Here is a 22,159-nt window from a genome sequence, read left to right on the forward strand (position 1 = left end):
AGCAGCAGCAGCAGCAGCAGCAGCAGCAGCAGCACAGATGGGGCTCTGTTCTCATCTTCTCTTGCGCCTGTGTCCTTTTCTCCTCAGTCAGCTGATGTTTCTTACAACCCCTTTCTTCCCAGCGACTCCGGTGAGACGTCGGAGCTGCCGAGCGACGCGGTGGTCGTCCCGAGTCTCGTGGACGACGCGCGGCTCCTGAGCCCGCTGTCGTCGCTCACACCGTACACGTGGTGCGTGTCCTGCCGCGTGGCGTCGCCTCGGCTCCTCGCGTCCGCCAGCCTCCCGGAGAAGGAAGACGGGGGCTCAGGGGACAGCCCCGAGACCCCGTCGGTGACCACACCGGAAGCCAGCCGCGCCTCTCTGCTCAGCTGCGGAGTGGCGGACTTCTCTGAATTCGAGGAAGAGCCCCAGGAATTCAGTACTCTTTCCCCCTCACGGCCGGTGGTTCCACTCTCTTCTCCCTCCGTGGGCGTCTCAGAAACAAGCACCGGTGGCTTAGCCGACGGGGGTGTGAGGAGTGTTGGGGCCACACAAGGGCATCCTGCCCCCGGCCACGTCTCTGCGCCAGTGTCCCCCGACTCTGCTCCCTTCGGCTTCTCCTCTGTCCCCGAAACGCCTGGAACGCCCTCCAGCGGGGCCGCCATGTTTCCCTGGGTCGTCAGCAGTGTGCTCCCCGACTCCTCTTTCCCGCGCACCGCAAACCAGGACGCCCCGCCGCCCGAGCGCGGAGCCCCGCGGCCTTCTCCGTCTCACGCTCCGGGTCCGGCCGTACAGCCTTCGCCTCTGCTTGACCCGGAACCCGGCAGCTTTTCGGAACGTGCAACTGGCTGGGTTTTGGAGTCCACGTCCAGTGTTTTCTCCACGCCGCCCCTGGAGCTCAGCGGCTTGGTCGCCTCGTCTTCGGAAGCGCTTGCTCCTCCGTCTCTGGGGCTAGCGAGGGACGCGGCCGCCTTCCCTTCTCAGGCGTTCCCTACCGCGGGTGAGACACTTGCATTGTCCCACGCGCTCCCGGCGCCGTCCGCTCCGCTCTCCGTTCCCAATTCCACAAACTCCGAATTTCCGCAGCTCTGGCCCAGTTCAGACCTTTTAAGGACATTCACGTTGCTTCCTGGCTACTCTGAAACGTCGCTGTTCTCAAGCTTCCCTTCGGATTCTCTCAAGTTCTCCGAAGCAGCAGCAGTTTCCCCGACAGGTCCTGAAGCTCCTTTTACCTCAGCCCTCACTGAAACTACCTCCTATTTTGAGTTGTCACTCATTGCCCCTGAATCTGCGGTCACCACCCTGGTGCCCTCCAGTTCTGAGCCCGCCCTTGCCATTGTGACTCTTGGGACTCACTCACCATCCCCTTTGCCTGCTTTTCATACGACACCCATTTTAGCAGAATCTTCTTTCTTTCCAGCCCCAACACCTGCCAGTGACGAGGTCAGTGTTACGGAGGGTCACACACCTGTCTTACCCTCTTTCTCCGGAGTCATTCCCAGCACCACACTCCTGGTCACTGATATGTACCTGTCGTCAGCATCCTCATTTGTTTCAGAGGCGATCCCCTCACCTCTTCCTACAGAGCCGATATTTGTGGGGCCATCATTCACACCCACAGATTTACCAGTGAACACCTCCGCGGAACCGAACGCACCCAACACCAGTGCTGCCCCTGATCATACTGTTGACAGCACCCCGAACAGCAGAACTGTGAGTCAGAATCCCCCTGAGAACAGTTCGGCGAGACCCCCGCCATCCCTTCATCCCGTGCCCACCTCCACTTCTGAAGCCACGGTTGCTACTCCAGCACTGGTCACCGCCAAGCCGCCATATGTGTGTGATATTACAGTTCCTGATGCCTATTTGATCACAACCGGTAAGGCCCTGCTTCAAGTCACCTCTCGGTTGGGGTGATCTTTCTAAGGTGCTTGTATGAAATGCCTCTGTGATGTTCCAGCACTGTGGGAAAGAGTGTGGGCTTCAGTGGGGTAGTCACCCTCACTCCTTTGCCTTTCTCCTGTGAGTTCTCTGGACAGTTAATTAGTCTCTTTACCTCTTGGTTTCCTTGGATGATCACGGCATCTACATCTCTGGGTTATTGTAAAGATTTAAATGCATCACTGAGCATTAAGTACTTAACCCAGTGCTTGGTATATAAGAAACACCCACAAAATGCTACATGTTAGTAGTGGCAATAAGAGAAATGAAAGATTTAAATGGAGGCTTAGGAGCGTTTGCTAGGATCTTTGTCTTTGGAACTCATAACCTGGTGGATGCGTAGATGGCACGGTTAAAACAAAAACCTTCGTGTTTAGCTCAAGCAGGTAGTTGTGCAAATGTGTAAGAGCAGCTGCTAATAATTTCTTACTAATTTCTTATTCTTTTCTTTGAAAGGAGGGAGTACTTTGCTCCTACATGTTCCTGTAAATGTCACTTAGATCCTGAGAACCCGAGAAAGAAACAGGGAGCGGCTAAATGTCTGATCTCAGTTATAAACTTTAATCTCCACCGCGGTCCACAGCCCGAGTGACTGGCTGACAAGCAGCAGCTTCCCTTGTATCTGCCCAGCTGCTTTAGTCTCATGAAATCAGAGCATGTGTGACGTCATGTCTGTACATGTCCAGTGACTGTGGCTTGCTTGGTTGGGTTCTCCAGCTTGTTCTTCATCAGGAATGACAGGCTGCGTGTTAAGTCTTACAACCTGTTAATATACTTGAATACAATGTAATATTGATGTGCAGTCTGGCTCGGTGTGTTGATTTTGGTGTGAATGGAGGATAGAAATGAAGAAGGGGGAAAGAAGATGGTAGGAGAAGTAGAGGAAGAATGGAGTGGAGTGTAGAAGGAAGAAGAACAGGGAAAGGTGAGGTGAGGAAGGAGAAGGAGCTCATGCTGTGAGGTGGGCCATGCATCCTCTGCTCATCATGGTGGTGCCATCACCCCCTGAGGTGGTGGGGAGAAGCTGAAGTCTTTGCTCTCCTAACTCCCTCCCTCCCCTAAATAAGGAAACATTTATTAATTCATTCAACAAATAATTATTGAGCACTCATTATGTACAGGCACCTTTAGAAGATTTAAGAGTTATCTAGTTCAATGACATGGTTCTGACCTTCAAGGAGGTTAGATTCTAGTAGGGTAGACACAAGCCATGTTTTCTTGGTAGCTGTGATAAGAATGGTTGAACCAGAGTTCTATAAGAGTGACTTTTTGGGATGATGAGGGATGGATTTGGAAGGATATGATTTAGAGGTACACACTCAGGAGGGCTGTCGTCTGGAGATGGAGGGAGGCGTCCTCCTGGTGGAAGGTGTGAACACAGGTGGAGAGGTCAGACAGCCCACCGATGTTCAGCTTGGCTGGTAATTTGTGTAATGGGAGGAGGAGGTAATTATGCTAGGAGATGAGGTTGGGACAAGTGGTGAACTTTATTTGTGGGACGACAGTAGTCCAGAGGAGAGAGGAGTTTCTTGTAGACATGTTACTTTTCTTCCTTTTGACAAAATTACTACATAGTAACTACAAAGTGGTCAGTTACAAGAAGCTTATTAAAAGAACTACTGAAAGCTTTACTTCTTGGATTTTGTGGCATTTTTGATACTTGTAATGTGTCTTTTCAGATTTTTCTACAAATAATTAGAAAACATTTTAGAAGTATCTTTAGAATATCAGATATATATATATATATATATATATATAGCATGGATTAACTGTCATAACTGTCACAGAGGATATATATTTAATGAATTTGGTGTCCTTTGTTAGGGATCCGTGTATTTGCAATAGCTTTTGGGGTAAAATTCACCCACTGTAAATGTACGGTTCAACAGTTGTAGTACGTATGGAGAGTTGTGCATAAGTGTCCCTACTGTTATATTGTATTTTTAAGTGGAGAGGAATGCTGTCTTTTGCTCTCAATGTTTGTCTTTGAGCCAAAGGAAGGATGACCTCATTGAGAATCTTCATTTAGATTTGGCCTTGGTTTCTTCTTTGTAATTATCAGAGAGAGAGGGTTGGGGTGATTACTTGTCCTCTGAAAGTGTTCTTATGGAGCTCTGTCGTAAAAGTAAAAGCCCTCCATTGATCCGTGGTGGACACTTGGGAGAGCACTCACCTTGTGTATCCTCTAAGGGGTTATGTTTCCCACCCAGGACCTGCCTGACCCTGGCCTCCTCAGCAGGGCTCTTTCGCCTCTCTTGGCCTAAACTAGATATTTGGAGAAACTGAGGTATCTGTTGCCAATGATCCTTTTCCCCCCAAAGATTCTTGTGCTTATATCCTGATGTTACAGTTTAGGTCTTACTCAGTTGTAGGTTTTCATGGCAGGCCTTGGGGACTATTTAGAGCAATACATGGATGATTCTCTCTTTAGATGGGGCTACTCATGACGTGTGCTTCTTTCTTTCCTCTTTTGGGTTTTTCTGTTTCTGATTTTTCGTTCTCTCTCTACATTCCCCAAGTTTAGCTTTTGAGAACTTCCTTCCTACCCTCCCTTCCGTCTTTCCTCTCTCCTTCCCTCTATTCCCCCGTCCCTTAATCCCTCCCTTCCTTCCTCCTTTCTCTTCTTTTCTTTCCCACTCATATTTTCTTTCCCTTGAAAACCCATGTTGCAGTGTGGTCCTATTGGAGCCCATTTGGCCAGGCCAAGTTGGCCATTGGTGTAACTCAGCAGGGCAGTCAGGGTGTCTGGATTTGTTCTAATGGTCTTGTGAACTAAAGAAGCCCCTCCCCATGTTTATTATCAAGGTCACCGATCAATAGAGAAAACAACTGGATGTAACTTAAACATTTGTTTTTTAAAAGAATGAAAGACACAGAGTGATTCTGTCTCCAGTTTTATTTTTTATTTTTATTTTTTAAAATATTTTATATATTTGTCAGAGAGAGAGAGAGCACAAGCAGGGGGAGGCAGAGGGAGAAGCAGGCACCCCCTGAGCAAGGAGCCTGATGCAGGACTTGATCCCAGGACCTGGGTTCATGACCTGAGCTGAAGGCAGACACTTAACTGACTGGGCCACCCAGGCATCTCCTGTCTCCAGTTTTAAAAATTAACATTAGGAAGAGGAAAACCGAATAATAATTTCAAATGTATTTAGATTCTTCATTATGGGAAGTTAATGGAAGAGGAAAGAAAAAATAATAGGGAAAAGAAAGGGGAGCAGCAGGACATGTTTACTAAATACTGAGAAAGAGGCTCTCTTATTACGAATTTTAAAATAGAATTTCTTAGATGTGGAAGGAGAGTTAAATATAACCAGACTTTGTTATAAGAAATATTTTACTTCCTACATAAAATTTTAATACATGGGGATTGTGAAAATCTTTTCCGCCCCATTATTAGTGGTGAAAACCCTTTACTTACTGCATTGAAAAATTGAGGTAGGAGACCTCAGTTTATAGGGGAAGATGTCATCTAGTTTTGCTGAGTAACATCTTAAGGCCTTTTAAAATATTACTGCTGAGAGTTTTAAAACTTTGTGTTTTACCATTAGGGGCTTGGCAAAGAGAAAAAAACCTAGGAATGTCCAGATCCACTGCTGTTCCTCTGTTCTTTCGTAGTCTGGGCCTGATTTTACAAAATGATTTTGGGAGCTGCTGTCACAGTTTGGCAGAGCACAGGCTCTGCTTTGGGGACCAGAAATGTGATGCCCACATTATTCATAATGAAACTAAACTGCGTTTGGTGGTTGGCTTTGGTTTGTAGTGCTGGCGAGAAGAGCTGTGCAGGAGTACATCATCACATCCATCAAAGAGGTGTTGAGGATTCACTTCAACCGTGCGGTGGAGCTCAAGGTGGGTCCCTGTGGCACGGGAGCTCAGGCTGAAGGCATGTCATGGTTCTAGAACACTCTCCTCTCCTCCCTCCTTCTCTTGGTGAACACCTGCTCGTTCTTGGATAGTCACTCGCACGTAGCTTCATCAGGGAAGCCCTGATCCCACCTGAGGCCAGGTATAGTCCACTGGAGGGATGTGTTGGCAGAATTGGAACAAAAAGGCTCTAAGACCAGTTGGGGATGATGGTGTGATGATTTCGCTTCCCTTGATTTACTTAAAAGGACTTGGATTAGAATTTTAATTAGATTTTAGAGTGAGTGCATATGCATATTTCTGTACACTCAGTGGGATAGAGATAGATTTCCATACGTTTTACGGTGGACCCTGTGTTCCTACCTCCTCTCCGCTGATGAGGGCAGAAAGCTATGCTCTGCTCCTGAACAGAGCCACGAGCCCATGTGGCTACTGAGCAAATGAAATGGGGCTTGTCTGAATTGAGATGTGCTGTAAGTGCAAAACTGACACAAGATTTCAAAGGCTGAGTGAGAAAAGAAATGTAAACTATCTCACTAATAATTTTTTACGTTGACCACATGTTGAAATATTTCAGATGTATTGGGTTAAAAAAAATAATTTCACTTGTTTCTTTTTATGTTTTTTAATGTGGCTACTAGAAATTTTAAAATTGCATATGTGGCTCATGAATTTCTTTTGGACATGCCTGCTCAACAGAATAAGTGTTCCTCTCTTTGTGGATTAAATATGACGACTTTGAATTCTCCATAACTCATTATTCAGTTTGCATTATTGGCTGTTCTTTTCGTGCTGCCTTTGCTCTTGTAATTTTATGCTGTTCTTGAGAAGGTTGGCAGATCTGTAAAAGGGATAACTAAAATAAAATTTTGATTGTCTATGCTGCCCTCCCCCTTCATTTAAAGCTACCTGTTTATTTTTCAACTTACTTGCTCTGTTATTTTTCTACTTCATGCAACTTCTTTTAATTTTGAGTTACAGTCCTCTCAAATTTGATAATTACTGTCTTTTGTGTTTTTTAATTTTCATAGGTTTATGAACTATTCGCTGACTTCACTTTCCTGGTAACATCTGGGCCTTTCGTTTACACGGCAATATCCGTCATAAATGTACTTATAAACAGTAAACTTGTACGTGACCAAACTCCTTTAATCCTGGCTGTGAAACCTTCCTTCCTTGTGCCAGAGTCCAGGTTCCAAGTTCACACGGGTGAGAAAACTGAGCATAGTTGTTTCAATAAAATTTCATTTTATTTTTTATGTTGTTAAAAAAATGGGGGAGGATTTTAAAACATATATTTAAGTTAAAAAGAAAGCCTTTATAATTACAGAAAACTTCTAGCATATACGAAAGTGCACAGAATAGTTAGTTGAATGAGCCCCCATGTACTCATTGCACGGCTTCGACAATTTTCACCTCCTATATACCCTCCTCCCACATTATTTTGATACGGCATCATGTCATCTTACCCATAAATATTTCAGCCCATGCCTCTAAAAGATGAAGATTATTGAATACACTCACGCACACATATCCATACTTGAAAAATTATTGACATTTTCCCACTTTTGTTCCATCTGTTCCCCACAGTGTTTTTTTGAGGAGTTTAGAGTGTTTTCAGACTGAATGTTTCAGTCGGTTATATCTTTTGATGCTCCCATTGTTATCTTTTTCCCTTTTAAAATGATGCACGTCACCTTCACATTGTATGTATTCATTTGGCGCAGAGTTGGCTTTCTACATTTCCCTGCTGCGAGACCCTAAATACTACCTCTCGATACTTAATCCTGTGCTATGGAGGCGTTCATTGAGTTACATAGTACTTTTCGCCTCCTCATTCCTCAATCCTAAACCAGCACCTGGTTTATGGGCCTGTGATTGCTGTCCTCCTCTTAGTTCTTCAGTTCGTGCCTCAGAGTGTGGATACTGGCTTCTGCAACTTCACCCAGCGCATTGAGAAAGGCCTGATGATAGCTCTTTCTGAAGTGAGAAAACACCACCAGGGGACACATAACTTCACCGTGCAGGTGAGGATAGCGCTGAATGCAGAACAAGGTGCTTTGTCTTTTGAAGACGGACTCGTGTTTCACGTGTTTCCTTGAGGCCACAATTAACTTTTACTAATTCCCTCTCGTGGAAGAAGTTCAGTTCACATGAATCAAGGTCGATCTCTTTCCGGGGCACCGAGTTCACGTAGCGTGAATAAGCTAGTCACATTTGAAGATTACAGAGCAGTAGGATAACCACGGAGCCCAGATGTGGTGAGCTGGAGAGAGATGAGCATATGCCGGAAACACAAGAATGTTCTAAGAAGAGATGGTATCAACCTAAATACCCCGTGGGGGGAATACCTCAGTACACTGGTGTTTCATGTTACAGGATACCATGAAATGCAGTGCTTCACTCTAAAAACAGAATCTAGCGACTCAGTAATGAACCGGCTTTGTGTGTATTGTATGGAAATCCTTGATGTTATTTTTTTTTTTTTTTGGCTATTTTTTCTCCATATTCTTTGTTCTCTCTGTCTAGAATTTATATTAAATAGATTTTTGTGCATCTGGAGCCACCTTTTGTAATTCTTATGTTTTCTTGTAATACCATCTCTTTTTAAATTCCCCATTTTTACACATTTTCTAAACTTTGTGTCATTAATTTTGTCTTCAGCTGAGTCCATCATGTTTTTCAGTCCCTCTGCTGAATTTGCTTTCAGCTCTCTTTTTTCTGTTGTTCTTGGCTCTTTTTTCATGGTGATTTCTCCTGCAAAGATGCAGGGTTATCTTGAATGATGATGTGGTATCACCTTGAAAGTCTCTGAGGACATTAATGAGAATTTGTTAGAAGTTGCCTTCTGGTTCCCAAGTTGTCTCTGTTTTCTTCATGGCCATTGTTCCTCTGTTGATCTTGGTCCTTGGCGTTCAGGCTCCTAGTTTTCTGTAAATATTTGGAGTCTGTTGGTTAGTCGCCGTTAGGAGTGAAGAAGCAGGTTGTTAATTTTGGCAGCTTGGCCCTTCAGCTCTGGCTTCTGTGTCTACGTCTGCCCTGTCTCCCAATGGGAGGATTCCCAGAGCACTGGGTCCCGGGCACAGGATGCGGATGATGCGGCCGACTGGAACCCCTGCCCCAGCGCAGAATAAGGATTTCTGGGGATGGAGTGCTTCAGTGTACTTTTCACAGCAAAGCTGCCTTTTCTTTCGTTTTCTTTCCTTCTCTGTCTCTTGTGTGCTGCTACCTTTTTGTTAGGGGCCAAACCCACAGTCTTTTTGCCTGCTCTGACGGGAAGCTCCTTTTTCTTGGGGAGCGGTTCTTTGGGCTGGTCAGGGCCAGCACCTCTGTGTTGGCCTGCCTGTGGCAGTTAGAAGGAAAGAGGAGGGAGAAGGTCAGCTCAGCTCCTTGGTACTTGGGCTTTGATTAATGGTACCGATTGCTGTTCATGGCCTCCTCTGGTGTACGTTCCTGAGAGCTCTCCCGGGGCCCCCCCGGGAGCCGGCTCTCTGCTCTGGCACTCTGGGCCTGTGTATGATTTGGGTCTCAGTTCCCTCAGTTCTGCTTTATATCATATGATCCCATCCTCTCTCCATCTTCCAGGCATTTGACAGAATCTCTGATTTTCTTCCATTCTCAGAGCTGTTGTGGATTTACTCCCCTTTGTTCAACTTATTGTTATTTCAGTGGGATTTGGGGTGGGAGGGGCGGGGAGGGACTATAAATACATGTGTTCTGTTCATCACTTCATGTGAAAAACATTTTCAGTAAACTGAGAATTTTAAGTATTGCAAACGGGAACCAGGATGTGGAGCCAGTTCTTTCCTTTGAAAAACGTTACCTCTTTAAAAAAAAAAAAAAAAAGGCATGGGAGAACTTGTGAGAGAGAAATCATCAGCTTTTAGCTCAGTGTTTCGCTTTCTTTTGGAAGCTTATCCCATCTTCCTTCTTTTTAGATCTTGAATATCACCATGGGTGCTTCAAGGCCGGCTCCTCGGCGGGGCCCCGTGAACATTGTCTTCGCGGTCAGAGGCACGCAGGGGTTTTTGAACGGGACGGAAGTGAGCCAGCTGCTCAGGAACTTGAGCGTGGTGGAGTTCAGTTTCTACCTGGGGTACCCCGTGCTCCAGATCGCCGAACGTGAGTACGGCTCTCTTGCGAAGCGCTGGGAAAGTGGCCACAAGTATTTTCATTGCTGGACCTCTTTTGAAATATTTGGCTGAAGTCCAGAGTATAAATCAGATAAAATCGGAGCTTCTCAGAGTCCTTTCAGGGTGGGCCTCCAGAGAGAGCCCTCCTCACCCACTGGCCTTGCTTTAGTATTGTCCTTAGAGAGTAAAGGGCACTCTTAAAGACTATACCGGTTCTGAAAAAGGTAAAACCAGAGGCACAGAGAACAGACCTGTGGTTGCCAGGTGACGGGTGGGAGGAAGGCTAGACTGCAGAAGAGCAGCAGAAGGCAATTTTTGGGGGCTGATGGGCCTGTTCTGTATCTTTAATGTGGTGGTGGTTATGCAACTTCGTGCATTTGTCAAAAGCCATAAAACCGTACACCAGAAAGAGTAAATTTTACTGCGTGTACGCATAAAACTAAAAAAAGGATAATTAGTGAAAACAAACAAAACCTTTCTTCCTGGCCGAAGCAATTAGAATCATGGTGCAAACGGAGCGGGGTGGGGGTGGAGAAAACATTTACTTCAAAAAACAGTAGATTCCAGGGTTGAAGTCAGGCCAAAAAACCATCAAATTCCTTTTCAAAAATGGAACAGCCAAATGGTCTAATGATTTATGTGTGTGCGGTTAATTAAATTAAAAAGGATAGCTTGTCAGATGCAAAAATAGGCAGGGATAAAAATTGTTCTTTACAAATAACCATTTGTTGGTTCTGTGGTTGGTTCTGTGCAGTGCAGGTATGGATAAAATAGTAAGTATGCTGGATAGCAGGGGTACCCTGGGACTGTCCCAGGCAAGCCAGGATATAGGGTCACTTTATCTGGAGTCATTGCTGGGAAATCCTAGGGCCCGGGGGAACGCAGTGTGAAATCTCACTGCTCTGGAACAATGAGATTTCAAGGGGAACTTGTGGGCAGGCGGGCTCCGTGTGAAGCGGTGTCCCACATGTCACTGGAGCCAGCCTTTCACTTCTTATTCTCTGCCTTTCTCCTGGAGACTCTTGTGCTCAGAAACTGCATAGCGTCCGTGCCTTCACACCAGTCTGGCATTTTGTTCTAACACTTTTTGCACTAAAAGGTATAGTAAAGGCAAAGTACTGTGACTTACTGGGTACTCCCTAGACTTACTTCTTGACGCGTGCAAACATGTTTTTACAGATTTCCCTCCTTTCCTTTTGATAGCCTTCCAGTACCCACAGCTGAACTTATCTCAGTTGTTGAAGTCCTCCTGGGTGAGAACAGGTATGTCTGACTTACATAATGTTTTGGGAACTGTAGAATAAAAAGTCTGTACAGGTGTATTGAGCCTTTCTTGTTTCTGAGTCCTAAATTCAGGGCATCATGTCCCTTAAGTTCTTGGCAAAGAATGAATGAGAAGGGAATTCAGATTCAGCTGTGGGAATGTGTCCCACTGAGTTATGGCACAAAAAGGATTGGCTTTCTTTAAAATTCATACATCAAGTCCAGGGGAAGGTCTAACAAGAATTGACAGTCTTCTGATCCAGAACAGGACGGAGCTCCAAAGCAAGGATCTCTAGCTCTCTGTTTTTTTTCCCCCCCTATAAAAGCCTTATTTGTTTGGTTTTATAAGGATGAATAAGGAAGCTCGGTGAGCAAATAAGAAGGTTTTTTTAAGAAGTCTTGTGGGCCTGGGTCAGATATTTATAGCTTTGGCATTACAGATAAAGGTTTCCTAACTGGGTAATCAAAGTGTAAGAGATAGTGACACGTTCACTGTGTGCATAGCGTGTGAGTGGCACAGTAACTGGTCGTGGGGAGGAAGCGTGTGCCGTGGTGACGATCACCGTTTATGGCTTCTCAGACCCTGCAGATTCTCCCTGCTTCACATACAACACCCCGTGTAAAGGTTCCAGCTCTGCACGGTACAGCGGCCCTATTTTCCAGATCATTTTCATAGCTTCGGAGACTCGTCCACAGTCCTCTCTCAGAGCGGATTGGAGCCAGTTCTGGCTGAAAAGCCCAGGGGTTTTTCTCTGACGATACGCTGACAAGCCCATTATCTGTTTGATAATCTTGTTTACAGCAGATGTTTTAAGATAGGCCCCCTATCTCGGGTCAGTTTATGCGTGTACGTCTTGAGTCTAGATAAGATATGAACTCAGAGCATTTCCAGAAGTTTTGAAGTAAGAGTGGATAAAATGTTTGCTCTTGTGTGGGAGTTCTTAGCTCCAAAGCTTCTATGCTGCAGAGTTCCTGGGCCTTCGGGCCACCAGTCCGTGTAACAGACCTTGGAATTGTAAGACCCCTGAGCAGCGCTTCCTGGCTCCCTTGACCCCGTTCATGTTCACTTTTTCTCCTCTTAATGTCTCCTCCCTAGGGACAGGCACTTTATAGGAATCCTACATTAATTTCTCCTCTACAGGAACTCATTTTTTCTCCATTGCTAACTTGTTTTGGGGCCTGCGTGTGTTTCATTTTGTAAATGTAGTTCTCCTGGGCGTTGTCGAGAAGCAGCTCCAGAATGAAGTGTTTCAGGCGGAGATGGAGCGCAAGCTGGCCCAGCTGCTCAGTGAGGTGTCCACCCGGAGGCGGATGTGGAGAAGGGCCACCGTCGCTGCTGGAAACAGCGTGGTGCAGGTACTCTAAGAAGGCCAAGGGAGGAGGGAGGGAGGGGCAGAGAGTTGTCTAGAAACACGTGGTATTTTCATGTGAATAGAAAATGCCGTGAGAAAATTCTAATTTGGACTGATAGCTCTATTAGGTAGCAGGTGAACGCGGTAGCATTTCAGTTCGACTAGAGTCTAGACAGATAGACCCGTGGGGAGCACGGCAAGAGAATTGTGTCACTGGGTTGCCGTGCCATCAACATGACCTTATTTTTTGGAGTTTTTTAATTACCAAAAATGTAGTCAATTTTATGCAGTGGTAAGTATTATTAATAGCATCATAACTATAAATCATCCATCTGGACCCTTAAGGGATCTGAGAGAGGAGAATTTTGTGTCCTCCCTTCTAGTACTTCATCCTCCCTGCCTCCTGCCAACCCTGGTTGTTTCATGTTACCCAACCGTCTCCCCTTCTGTTTTGTTGTTGTTTTAATTGAGGTAAAATTGATATATAACATTGTCTTGGTTTCAGGTGTACAAGGTAAGGATTTGATGTTTGCATACACTCCAAAGTGACCACCACAGAAGTCTGGTTACCATCTGTCACTCTACAGTCCATTTTGTAAACTAGGAGGAAGGTTATGAACAACAGATTAATTTGAATCAAAAGTGACCCATTAAAAATGCACATGCTTGCAGAGAGTTGGAGGTTTGAGCTGTAATTTATTCCCATCTCAATGTGAACTCTGTTATTTTGGATTTGTTTCTTTATTGACTGCTGACTTCTAGAGCTAGGAAAACGGGCTATTTAGAGCTATGGCATCTCAGAGACAGGAAAGTGGGGTGAAAGGAAGTGCAGAGAGGTGGGTGGTTTAGAGGCATCAGAGAGAAAGATGCACAGCTGACCTGGGTGGGGGTGGCGGGGATTTGCCTTGAGCTGGCATCATTGTCCTGTGACCCTCTTACCAGTTTTTCCCCATAAACATTGCCCTTGATTCCCTCTCCCAGAGTAGTTCTTTTGCCATCTGCAGTCGAGTATAGAGACATTTTAAAAAACTAATAAAAAATCAAGAGTAACATTAAATAAGCATAAAACAAAGAAGAAATTAAAATGACTTGTAAAAGCCTTGCCTTATTTAGCAGCCCTGGCTTCACATAGAGCTCAAGGTCTTGGTGGAAGTTAATTTATGCACATAAAACAGTTATAGAGCACAATAAAACTACCTAATAAAGTGCTGTGTTGCGCAGATTCCCTCAGGTAGGAATGTGAGGTCTGTGGAAGTGAACCAAGCCACCCCAGCCAGCGGTGCCATCTGATGGATTGCACAGGGACCGTGCCCCACATCTCTTCTCCCTTAGAGTGGCCCAGTGTGGAGAAGTAGACAGGGATTCTTGTGCAACAGTGCAGGACTCTTTATCAAAATATTATCTGTAAAAGTGAAAACATTACAGCAACCTAAATGTCCAGCAGTTGGAGAATGAGTAAATAAATTATAGTGAATCTTTATATGTTGAAATATTATGTAGCCATTGGCACTTTTAAAAAATGATTGAGGGTGTACCTGGGTGGCTTAGTCAGTTAAGCATCCGACTCTTGATTTCAGCTCAGGTCATGATCCCAGGGTCATGAGATTAGACTCCGTGCTGGGTCTGGAGCCTGCTGAAGATTCTCTCTTCCCCTCCTTCTGTTCTTCTCTTCCCTGGGCCCCTCCCCCACTCACTCACTCTCAAATAAATAAAGAAATGAGTGAGTGAGTGAGGTAGTGAACAGAGATTACCAAAGAATGCATGCAGTGTCATCCAAATATTAATATGAAACCTATGAAAAAAATAATGGAAATATGCCAAAGTGTTTATAATAATTTTCTTTGGTTGATTGAACTTCAGGAGATTTTCATTTTATTTTTTATATGTTTTGTGTCTTTTTCAAAATTTCTCCCATGAGCATGTAATTGTACAGTGAACATGTGATTCTAATCAGAAAATAATTTTAAAAATGAAATTGAAAATGTTGCCCAAAATGATGACTCCATTCTACTACTGTTGTATGGATTCCAGATATGAATCTGATAAGAAGTTATCTAGAGGGGCGCCTGGGTGGCACAGCGGTTAAGCGTCTGCCTTCGGCTCAGGGCGTGATCCTGGCGTTATGGGATCGAGCCCCACATCAGGCTCCTCCGCTATGAGCCTGCTTCTTCCTCTCCCACTCCCCCTGCTTGTGTTCCCTCTCTCGCTGGCTGTCTCTATCTCTGTCGAATAAATAAATAAAATCTTAAAAAAAAAAAAAAGAAGTTATCTAGAAAGGATGCTAGAATTAGATTTACTGACTATTGCCTTCAGATTGGACAAGTTTGTAAGATCTTTAATTACATACTCAAATATATGGGAACCTGGTTTCTGCAAGGTGAAACCATTTCTAAAATGTATCAGAACTCTTTAGTGTAATAAACATTCAAATAGTTATTTGATAGTATTCCATTCTAAGGGCTAATAAATTAATCACTACAGCCCAGTTTGGGAAGGGAGTAGGTGGTTAGGGAATAGAAGTGGTCAGGGAATTAGCCTAGAAATAGCAAACAAAGGGCAGGATAGATGAGAGCTTCTCAGGATGAGGAGGTAAAGAACAGATTCTCCAGGGATGAGGGTTTGGACCGGTTTGTTAAGGATCTTTATAAATAACCTGGAAGAATGCATTCACAGTGAAATCATGAAATTGTTGATTTGCCAGAAGTTTCCAGTGGTGAAGAAGGAGTCCAGCAGCTGGGTCCAGAATGCAGGGCTGTATTACAATTCTGTACACGTGGCTAGAAAAGTAGCAGCTGCATTTTGCCAATGGCAAATGTAGAGACCAAAAATTCAGATTGCTTGTACAAAATAGAGGGCTTGGACTTGTTGTTGATATTTCCTTAGTACATCAGTCCTGCATTTTGCTGGAGTCTCAAGGGGCAGTAAAATCGTTGTATATTATTAGAGAAGCAGCAACAAAATAGAAGCGTGTATTTATGTAAAACTATGATACAGCAAGTATGCCAGTTTCTGAAGTCCTAATGTGAAAGGACTACCTATAACACCAGACGGAGATCAATTCTGGGGCAAATCAAAGTACTGCTTAACCTAGGTGATTGTGAGTTTATGCACAACTTTCTAGCTTGATTGAAAGATAATTGACATACGACACCATATAGGTTTAAAGTGCACAATATAATGATTTGATATATGTGTATATTGCAAAGTGACTGCCACAATAAAATTAGTTAACACATCCATTACTCACTTAGTTACCTTTTTTGTGGATGTGGTGAGAATTTTTAAGATTTACACTCTCAGTACCTCTCAAGTATATAAAACAGTATTAACTATGGTCACTATGCTGTACATTAGACCCCTGGAACTTACTCATCTTACAACTGGAAGCTCATGCCCTTTGACCACCATCATGCATTTCTCCCACCCGCTACCCCTAGCAACTACCATCTACTCTCTATTTTTATGAGTTTGGCTTTTTTAGATTCCACAGATAAGTGAAATCATACAGTATTTGTCTTTCTCTGTCTGACTTATTTTGCTTTGCATAATGCCCTCTAGGCCCATCCATGTGGTTGCAAATGGCGGGATTTCCTTCTTTCTTATAACCAAATATTATTCCATACGTGTGTGTATGTGCGTGCATACGTGTTTGTGTGTGTGTGTATCATATCACATCTTCTCTATCCATCATCCGTAGATGGACACTTAGGTCGCTTCCATGTCTTGGCTGTTGTAAATAATGCTGCAGTGAACAGGGGTTGCAGATATCTGTTCAAGAGAGTGGATTTCTTTTCCTTTGGATATATACCCAGAAGTGGGATTCCTGGATCACATGGTAGTTCCATTTTGAATTTTTTGAGGAACGTCCATGCTGTTTTCCACAACGCCTGCACCAATTTACATTTCCACCAACCATACACAAGAGTCCCCTTTTCTCCATCTTCTTACCAGCACCCATCTCTTGTCTTTTTGATGATAGCCCTTCTAATAGGTATGAGGTGATACCTCATTGTGGTTTTGATTTACGTTTCTCTGGTGATTAATGATGCTGACCTTTTCATATACGTGTTGGCCTTTTGTGTATCTTTTTCGGAAAAATGTCTATTCGGATCTCTTGCCCATTTTTAAATCAGAGAGCTTGGGTTTTTTTGTTTTGTTTTGTTTTTTGCTACTGAGTTGTATGAATTCCTTATATATTTTGAATATTAACCCCTTATCAGATATATGATTTATGCCTATTTTCTCCCATTCCATAGGTTGCCTTTTCATTTTGTTGAGTCTTTCTTTTGCTGCACAGAAGTTTTTAAGTTTGATGTAGTCCACTTGTTTATTTTTGCTTTGTTGCTTGTGCTTTGAGTATTATATCCAGAAAATCATTGCCAAGACCAATGTCAAGGAGCCTTTCCCTTATGTTTTCTTTTAGGAGTTTTATGGTTTCAGGTCTTACATTTAAATCTTTCCATTGGATTATTTTTTTGTGAGTGATATAGGGGCCCAGTTTCATTCTTTTGGTTGTGAATATACAGTTTTCCCAACACCATTTATTGAAGACACTATCTTTTCCCCATTGAGTATTCTTGGCTCCTTTGTCACCAGGGTCTTCTGTGTTTCCATGTGAATATTAGTATTGGTTTTTCTATTTCCAAAATGTCATTGGAATTTTGATGACTACAGAGGGCTATAGATGGCGTCTATAGGTGGCTTTGGATAGTATGGACTTTTTTTTAAGGAAAGATTTTATTTATTTATTTGAGAGAGAGAGAGAGCACAAACAGGCAGAGGGGCAGAGGGAGAGGGAGAAATAACCTCACTGCTGAGCAGGGAGGCCAACGTGGGGCTGGATCCCAGGACCCTGGGATCATGACCTGAGCTGAAGACAGATGCTTAACTGACTGAGCCACCCAGGTGCCCCAGGACAGTATGGACATTTTAACAATATTAATTCTTCCAGTCCATGAACACGAGGTATCTTTCCATTTATTTGTGTCTTCAATTTCTTTCATTAGTGTCTTAGAGTTTTTAGTGTACAGATCTTCTAATTCCTTGGCTAAATTTATTCCTAAGTATTTTATTATTTTTGATGCTATTGTGAATGGGACTATTTTCTTTATTTCTTTTTTAGATACTTCATTATTAGTATAGAGAAAACATGGGGGTACTTGGGTGGCTTGGTTGGACATTTGACTTTTGTTTTCAACTCAGGTCTTGATCTCAGGGTCATGAATTCAAGCCCTGCATTGGGCTCCACACTGGGCATGGAATCTATTTAACACACACACACACACACACAACCCCCCCCCATACACAACAGATTTTAATATATAACTTTACTGAATTTATTTATTCTAACAGTTTTTTGGTGGAGTCTTTAGGGTTTTCTATATATAATATCATGTCATCTGCAACTAGTGACATTTTGCTTCTTCCTTTCTGCTTTGGATGCCTTTTACTTCTTTTTTTTGCTTGATTGCCCTGGCTAGGACTTCTAGTACTGTATTGAATAGGAGTGCTGAGAGTGGGCACTCTTGTCTTGTTTCTGATTTTACAGGAAAAACTTTCAGTGTTTCAACTCTATGTTAGCTCTGGGTTTGTCACATATGGCCTCTACTCTGTTGAGATATGTTCCTTCCACACTCAGTTTTTTGAGAGTTTATATCATGAGTGGAAATTGTATTTTGTCAAATACTTTTCCTACATCTGTTGAGATGATCGTATGATTTTTATCTTTTATTTATCAATGTGATGTATCACACTTACTGATTTGCGTGTTAACTAGCCTTACAGCTCAAGGATGAATCCCACATGATCATAGTGCATGATCTATTTTTTAAAAGATATTTGTTTGTTTGTTTGTTTATTGATTTATTTATGAGAAAGAGAGAGAGAGAAAGAGAGCAAGAGCAAGCACAAGTGCAAGTGAGGGGAGGAGCAGAGGGAGAGGGAGAGGGAGAGAGAAAGAATCCTGAGCAGACGCTGTGCTGAGCATGGAGCCTGATGTGGGGCTCGATCTCACAACCCTGAGATCATGACCTGAGACAAAACCAAGAGTCAGATGCTTAACCGACTGAGCCACCCAGGAGCCCCATGTTGCATGATCTTTTTAATGTACTGTTGCATTTGGTTTGCTAGTATTTTATTGATAATTTTTACATCTAATTCATCAGAGATATTCGCCTGTAGTTTTCTCTCTTTCTTTTCTTTTCTTTTTCTTTTCTTTTTTTGTAGTATCCTTAGTGGACTTTGATATCATGGTAATGTTGGTCTCATAAAATGAGTTTGGGAATGTTCCCTTCTCTTTATTGTTTTGGAAAATTTTGAGAAGAATTAGTATTAATTCCTTGAATGTTTAGTAGAATTCTGCAGTGAAACCATCTGGTCCTGGGGTTTTTTGTTGGAAAGTTTTTGATTACTGATACAGCCTTCTTAATTCTTACTGGTCTGTTCACATTTTCTGTTTCTTCATGATGCAGTCTCAGTAGGTTGTGTGTTTTCAGGAATTTGTCCATTGCTTCTAGGTTATCCAATTTGTTGGTGTATAATTATGTATTCTCTTATGATCCTTTGTATTTCTGTTATCTGTTGTAGTGTCTCCTCTTTCATTTATAACTTTCATTTGAGTCCTCTTTTTTCTTTGTTAGTCTAGCTAAAGATTCATCAATTTTGTTTATCTTTTCAAAGAGCCAACTCTTAGTTTTGTTAATTTTTTCTATTCTCTATTTTATTTATTTCTGCTCTAATCTTTATTATTTTCTCCCTTCTGCTAACCTTGGGCTTAGGTTTTTCCTTTTTTTTCTTAGTTCCTTGAGGAGTAAAGTTAGTTTTTTTTTTTTTTAAAGATTTATTTATTTATTTCAGAAAGCAAGAGAGAATGCAGGCACACTAGAGGAAGGAAGGGCAGAGGGAGAGGGAGAGAGAGAATCTCAAACAGACTCACTACTGAGTGTGGAGCCTGATGCGGGGCTTGATCCCACAACCCTGAGATCAGGACCTGAGCTGAAATCGAGAGTTGGATGCTTAACTGACTGAATCACCCAGATGCCCAAGTTTTTTGCGATCTTTCTTTTTTCTTGATGTATGCATTTCTCGCTATAAACTTTCCTCTTATAACTGATTTGCTATATTCCATAAGTTTTGGTATGTTGTATTTCTGTTTTCATTTGTCTTGATATTTTTAAAATTTCCCTTTTGATTTCTTTTTTGGTCTGTTGGTGTTTTCAGGAGTATGCTGTTTTATTTCCATGTATTTGTGAAATTTCCAGCTTTTCTCCTAGCGGTCAGAAAAGATACTTGATATAATTTCTGTCTTCTTGAATTGGTTGAGACTGTATTTTGGCCCAACATATGGTGTATCCTAGAGAATGTTCTACGTGTGCTTGAGAAGAATGTATATTCTGTTAATACTGGATGGAATGTTCTGTAAATGTCTCTTAGTTTCCTTTAGTCTATAGTGTTGCCCAGATCTGTTTCCTTACTGATTCTGTGTCTATGTGATCTATCCATTGTTGAGAGTGAGGTATTAAAGAATTTATGAGATTTATCATCCTGAGAGCAGTGGTTCTCAAGTGGCAGTGATTTTATGTCTCCCCCCCCATACATTTAACAATGTCTGGTGACATTTTTGGTTGTCATAACTGGTAAGGGAGGGTATGGCTGTTGGTACTGGCATCTAGTGAGTGGAGGATAGTGATGCTGCTAAATTTCCTACAATACTTGGGATGGCCCCCCATTGAACCAAAATGGCGGGAGGGCCAAGGTTGAGAAACCTTGCCCTAAAAAAAGAGAAAATGCTGATAAGATTCAAGATGAGATTGGGTAGAACCAGTAATAGTTTCTGAGAACCAGGGATGTACCTAACCTTAACGATTCATGTTGGGAAGACAGCAGCGTTCTCCCATGATGTGCTGGAGCTGGTTGGTCACAGTTCTAGACTGCCTGGACTTGGCCACCCTGTGTTCTCTGTTATCGTACTTGCTCATTTGTCTCAGGGAAGGCTTTGAGCAAGATGAGGCACACTTGTTCTTCTGTACAGAGTAACTTTCATTGTCCCTCTTCCCATCGAGAGAGCATCGTGGGTGTTCTGGGATCCAGAGTGGTGTCATGAGCTCATTATGAGAATTGGAATGAATCCTGGATAACACATTCAAGATTGAGTGCCCTGAGCAAGGGCATCTGGAAATAGGAGCTTTGAAAATGCTAATGGTTTCTGTTATCTTTCAGGTGGTAAATGTGTCAAGGCTAGAGGGAGATGACAATCCTGTGCAGCTCATCTACTTCGTGGAGGATCAAGATGGAGAGAGACTCAGCGCAGTCAAGTCTTCAGATCTGATTAACAAGATAGATATCCAGAGAGCAGCCATTATCTTGGGTTATCGAATTCAAGGCGCTGTTGCCCAACGTAAGTGTGTGAGGCATAGACCCTAAGTAGTGTCTGTGCTGGGGTCAAAGGCCAGTTTTGTGTTTTTTTTTTTTTTTTTTCTGACAATGAAATCTGAATTTAAAGCATTCTTATGTGCACAGTGTAGATTTATGTCTTAAACCCTTATTTATTATGGGGCTCTTGTATAAAACATCAGTTATTTGTTTGTTTTTAAAATATTTTATTTATTTATTTGAAAGAGAGTGCAAGCGAGAGAGCAGGAGCAGGGGGGAAGGGCAGAGGGAGAGGGAGAAGCAGGCTCCCCGCTGAGCAGAGAGCCCGATGTGGGGCTTGATCCCAGATCCCAGGACCCTGAGATCATGACCTGAGCCCAAGACAGGCGCTTAACCAGCTGAGTCACCTGAGCACCCCAAAATGTCAGTTGTTAAAATTCACTTGCCAAGTCCTTTATTTCAGCTGCTTGTAGTTGTAACCTGCGCTGCTGTTCTCCTACTCAGCATTTTGTATCCCCAGTGTTAGAGTGAGTTCTAGTAGCTTAACTTAACTGTAAGATTTTCCCCCTACTCCAATACTGTTTCTCTTTTTAAAAATTTTGTCTTATGTAAAATAGCTTGTTTTCTCTGTATTTATTCCAAAATCTTGTCTGTCATATTTTGAACGTTGGTGGGGACAGTTAGTCACACAGGAAGCTGGGAGGTGCCCTCTGCGTTTATTGGCTTCCTGCTGAGTTTTTTAACACAAATAAGTCCTTGATCCTTACCCTTTTCAGTGCCGTTTCTCTCCCTCCCCATCCACACAGTACTTCACAATTTAGAAAGAGGTATTCTGGTATTTCTGTATTATTGTTGGAAGATACTTGGCTCCTGCCCCCGGCAGTGGTTGCTCCCAGTGCCTGATTTTTCAACTCCCCGATTTTGGGTATTTAAAATTAAGAAAAAGGAGAGGCACAGAAAAGTGTATTTCTCTAAATGTTCCTTTATGAATCAGACTGCTATTTTAATGTGTATGCTTTTGCTTACGAGCCAGAGAGCAATCCTTGTAGAGCTTGGTGATATTTGCTCCCAACAGTAAAGGGACAAGTAAGCGTTTAGAAGGAATGGAGCATCAGAGAATACTGAAAAGTTCTTTATAAAGAACACATAGGCTGCAAAGTCACCTTTACAAAATGACAGCTTCACAGTTATCCTCAGTAACAGAAGATTCTTTGTGACCTCTGTACTTGTCCCTGGAAACTAAGCAGGACGAGG

The 22,159-nt window shown here is 43.0% G+C and overlaps 1 protein-coding gene across 1 annotated transcript in view; it reads left to right on the top strand.

The window, feature by feature from the left end:
- KIAA1549 (KIAA1549 ortholog) overlaps positions 1–22,159 on the top strand; it is a 115,990-nt gene that overhangs the window by 36,869 nt on the left and 56,962 nt on the right. Inside the window, exons 4-11 of the mRNA XM_040644537.1 lie at positions 38–1,858; positions 5,684–5,772; positions 6,819–6,996; positions 7,684–7,814; positions 9,726–9,909; positions 11,124–11,183; positions 12,391–12,539; positions 20,753–20,930. Of these exons, the coding sequence (XP_040500471.1) occupies positions 38–1,858; positions 5,684–5,772; positions 6,819–6,996; positions 7,684–7,814; positions 9,726–9,909; positions 11,124–11,183; positions 12,391–12,539; positions 20,753–20,930 (2,790 nt within the window). The remainder of the gene's footprint in view (positions 1–37; positions 1,859–5,683; positions 5,773–6,818; positions 6,997–7,683; positions 7,815–9,725; positions 9,910–11,123; positions 11,184–12,390; positions 12,540–20,752; positions 20,931–22,159) is intronic.

Source organism: Ursus maritimus, unplaced genomic scaffold (assembly GCF_017311325.1).
Source record: "Ursus maritimus isolate PB19 unplaced genomic scaffold, ASM1731132v1 scaffold_3, whole genome shotgun sequence".
NCBI lineage: Eukaryota > Metazoa > Chordata > Mammalia > Carnivora > Ursidae > Ursus > Ursus maritimus.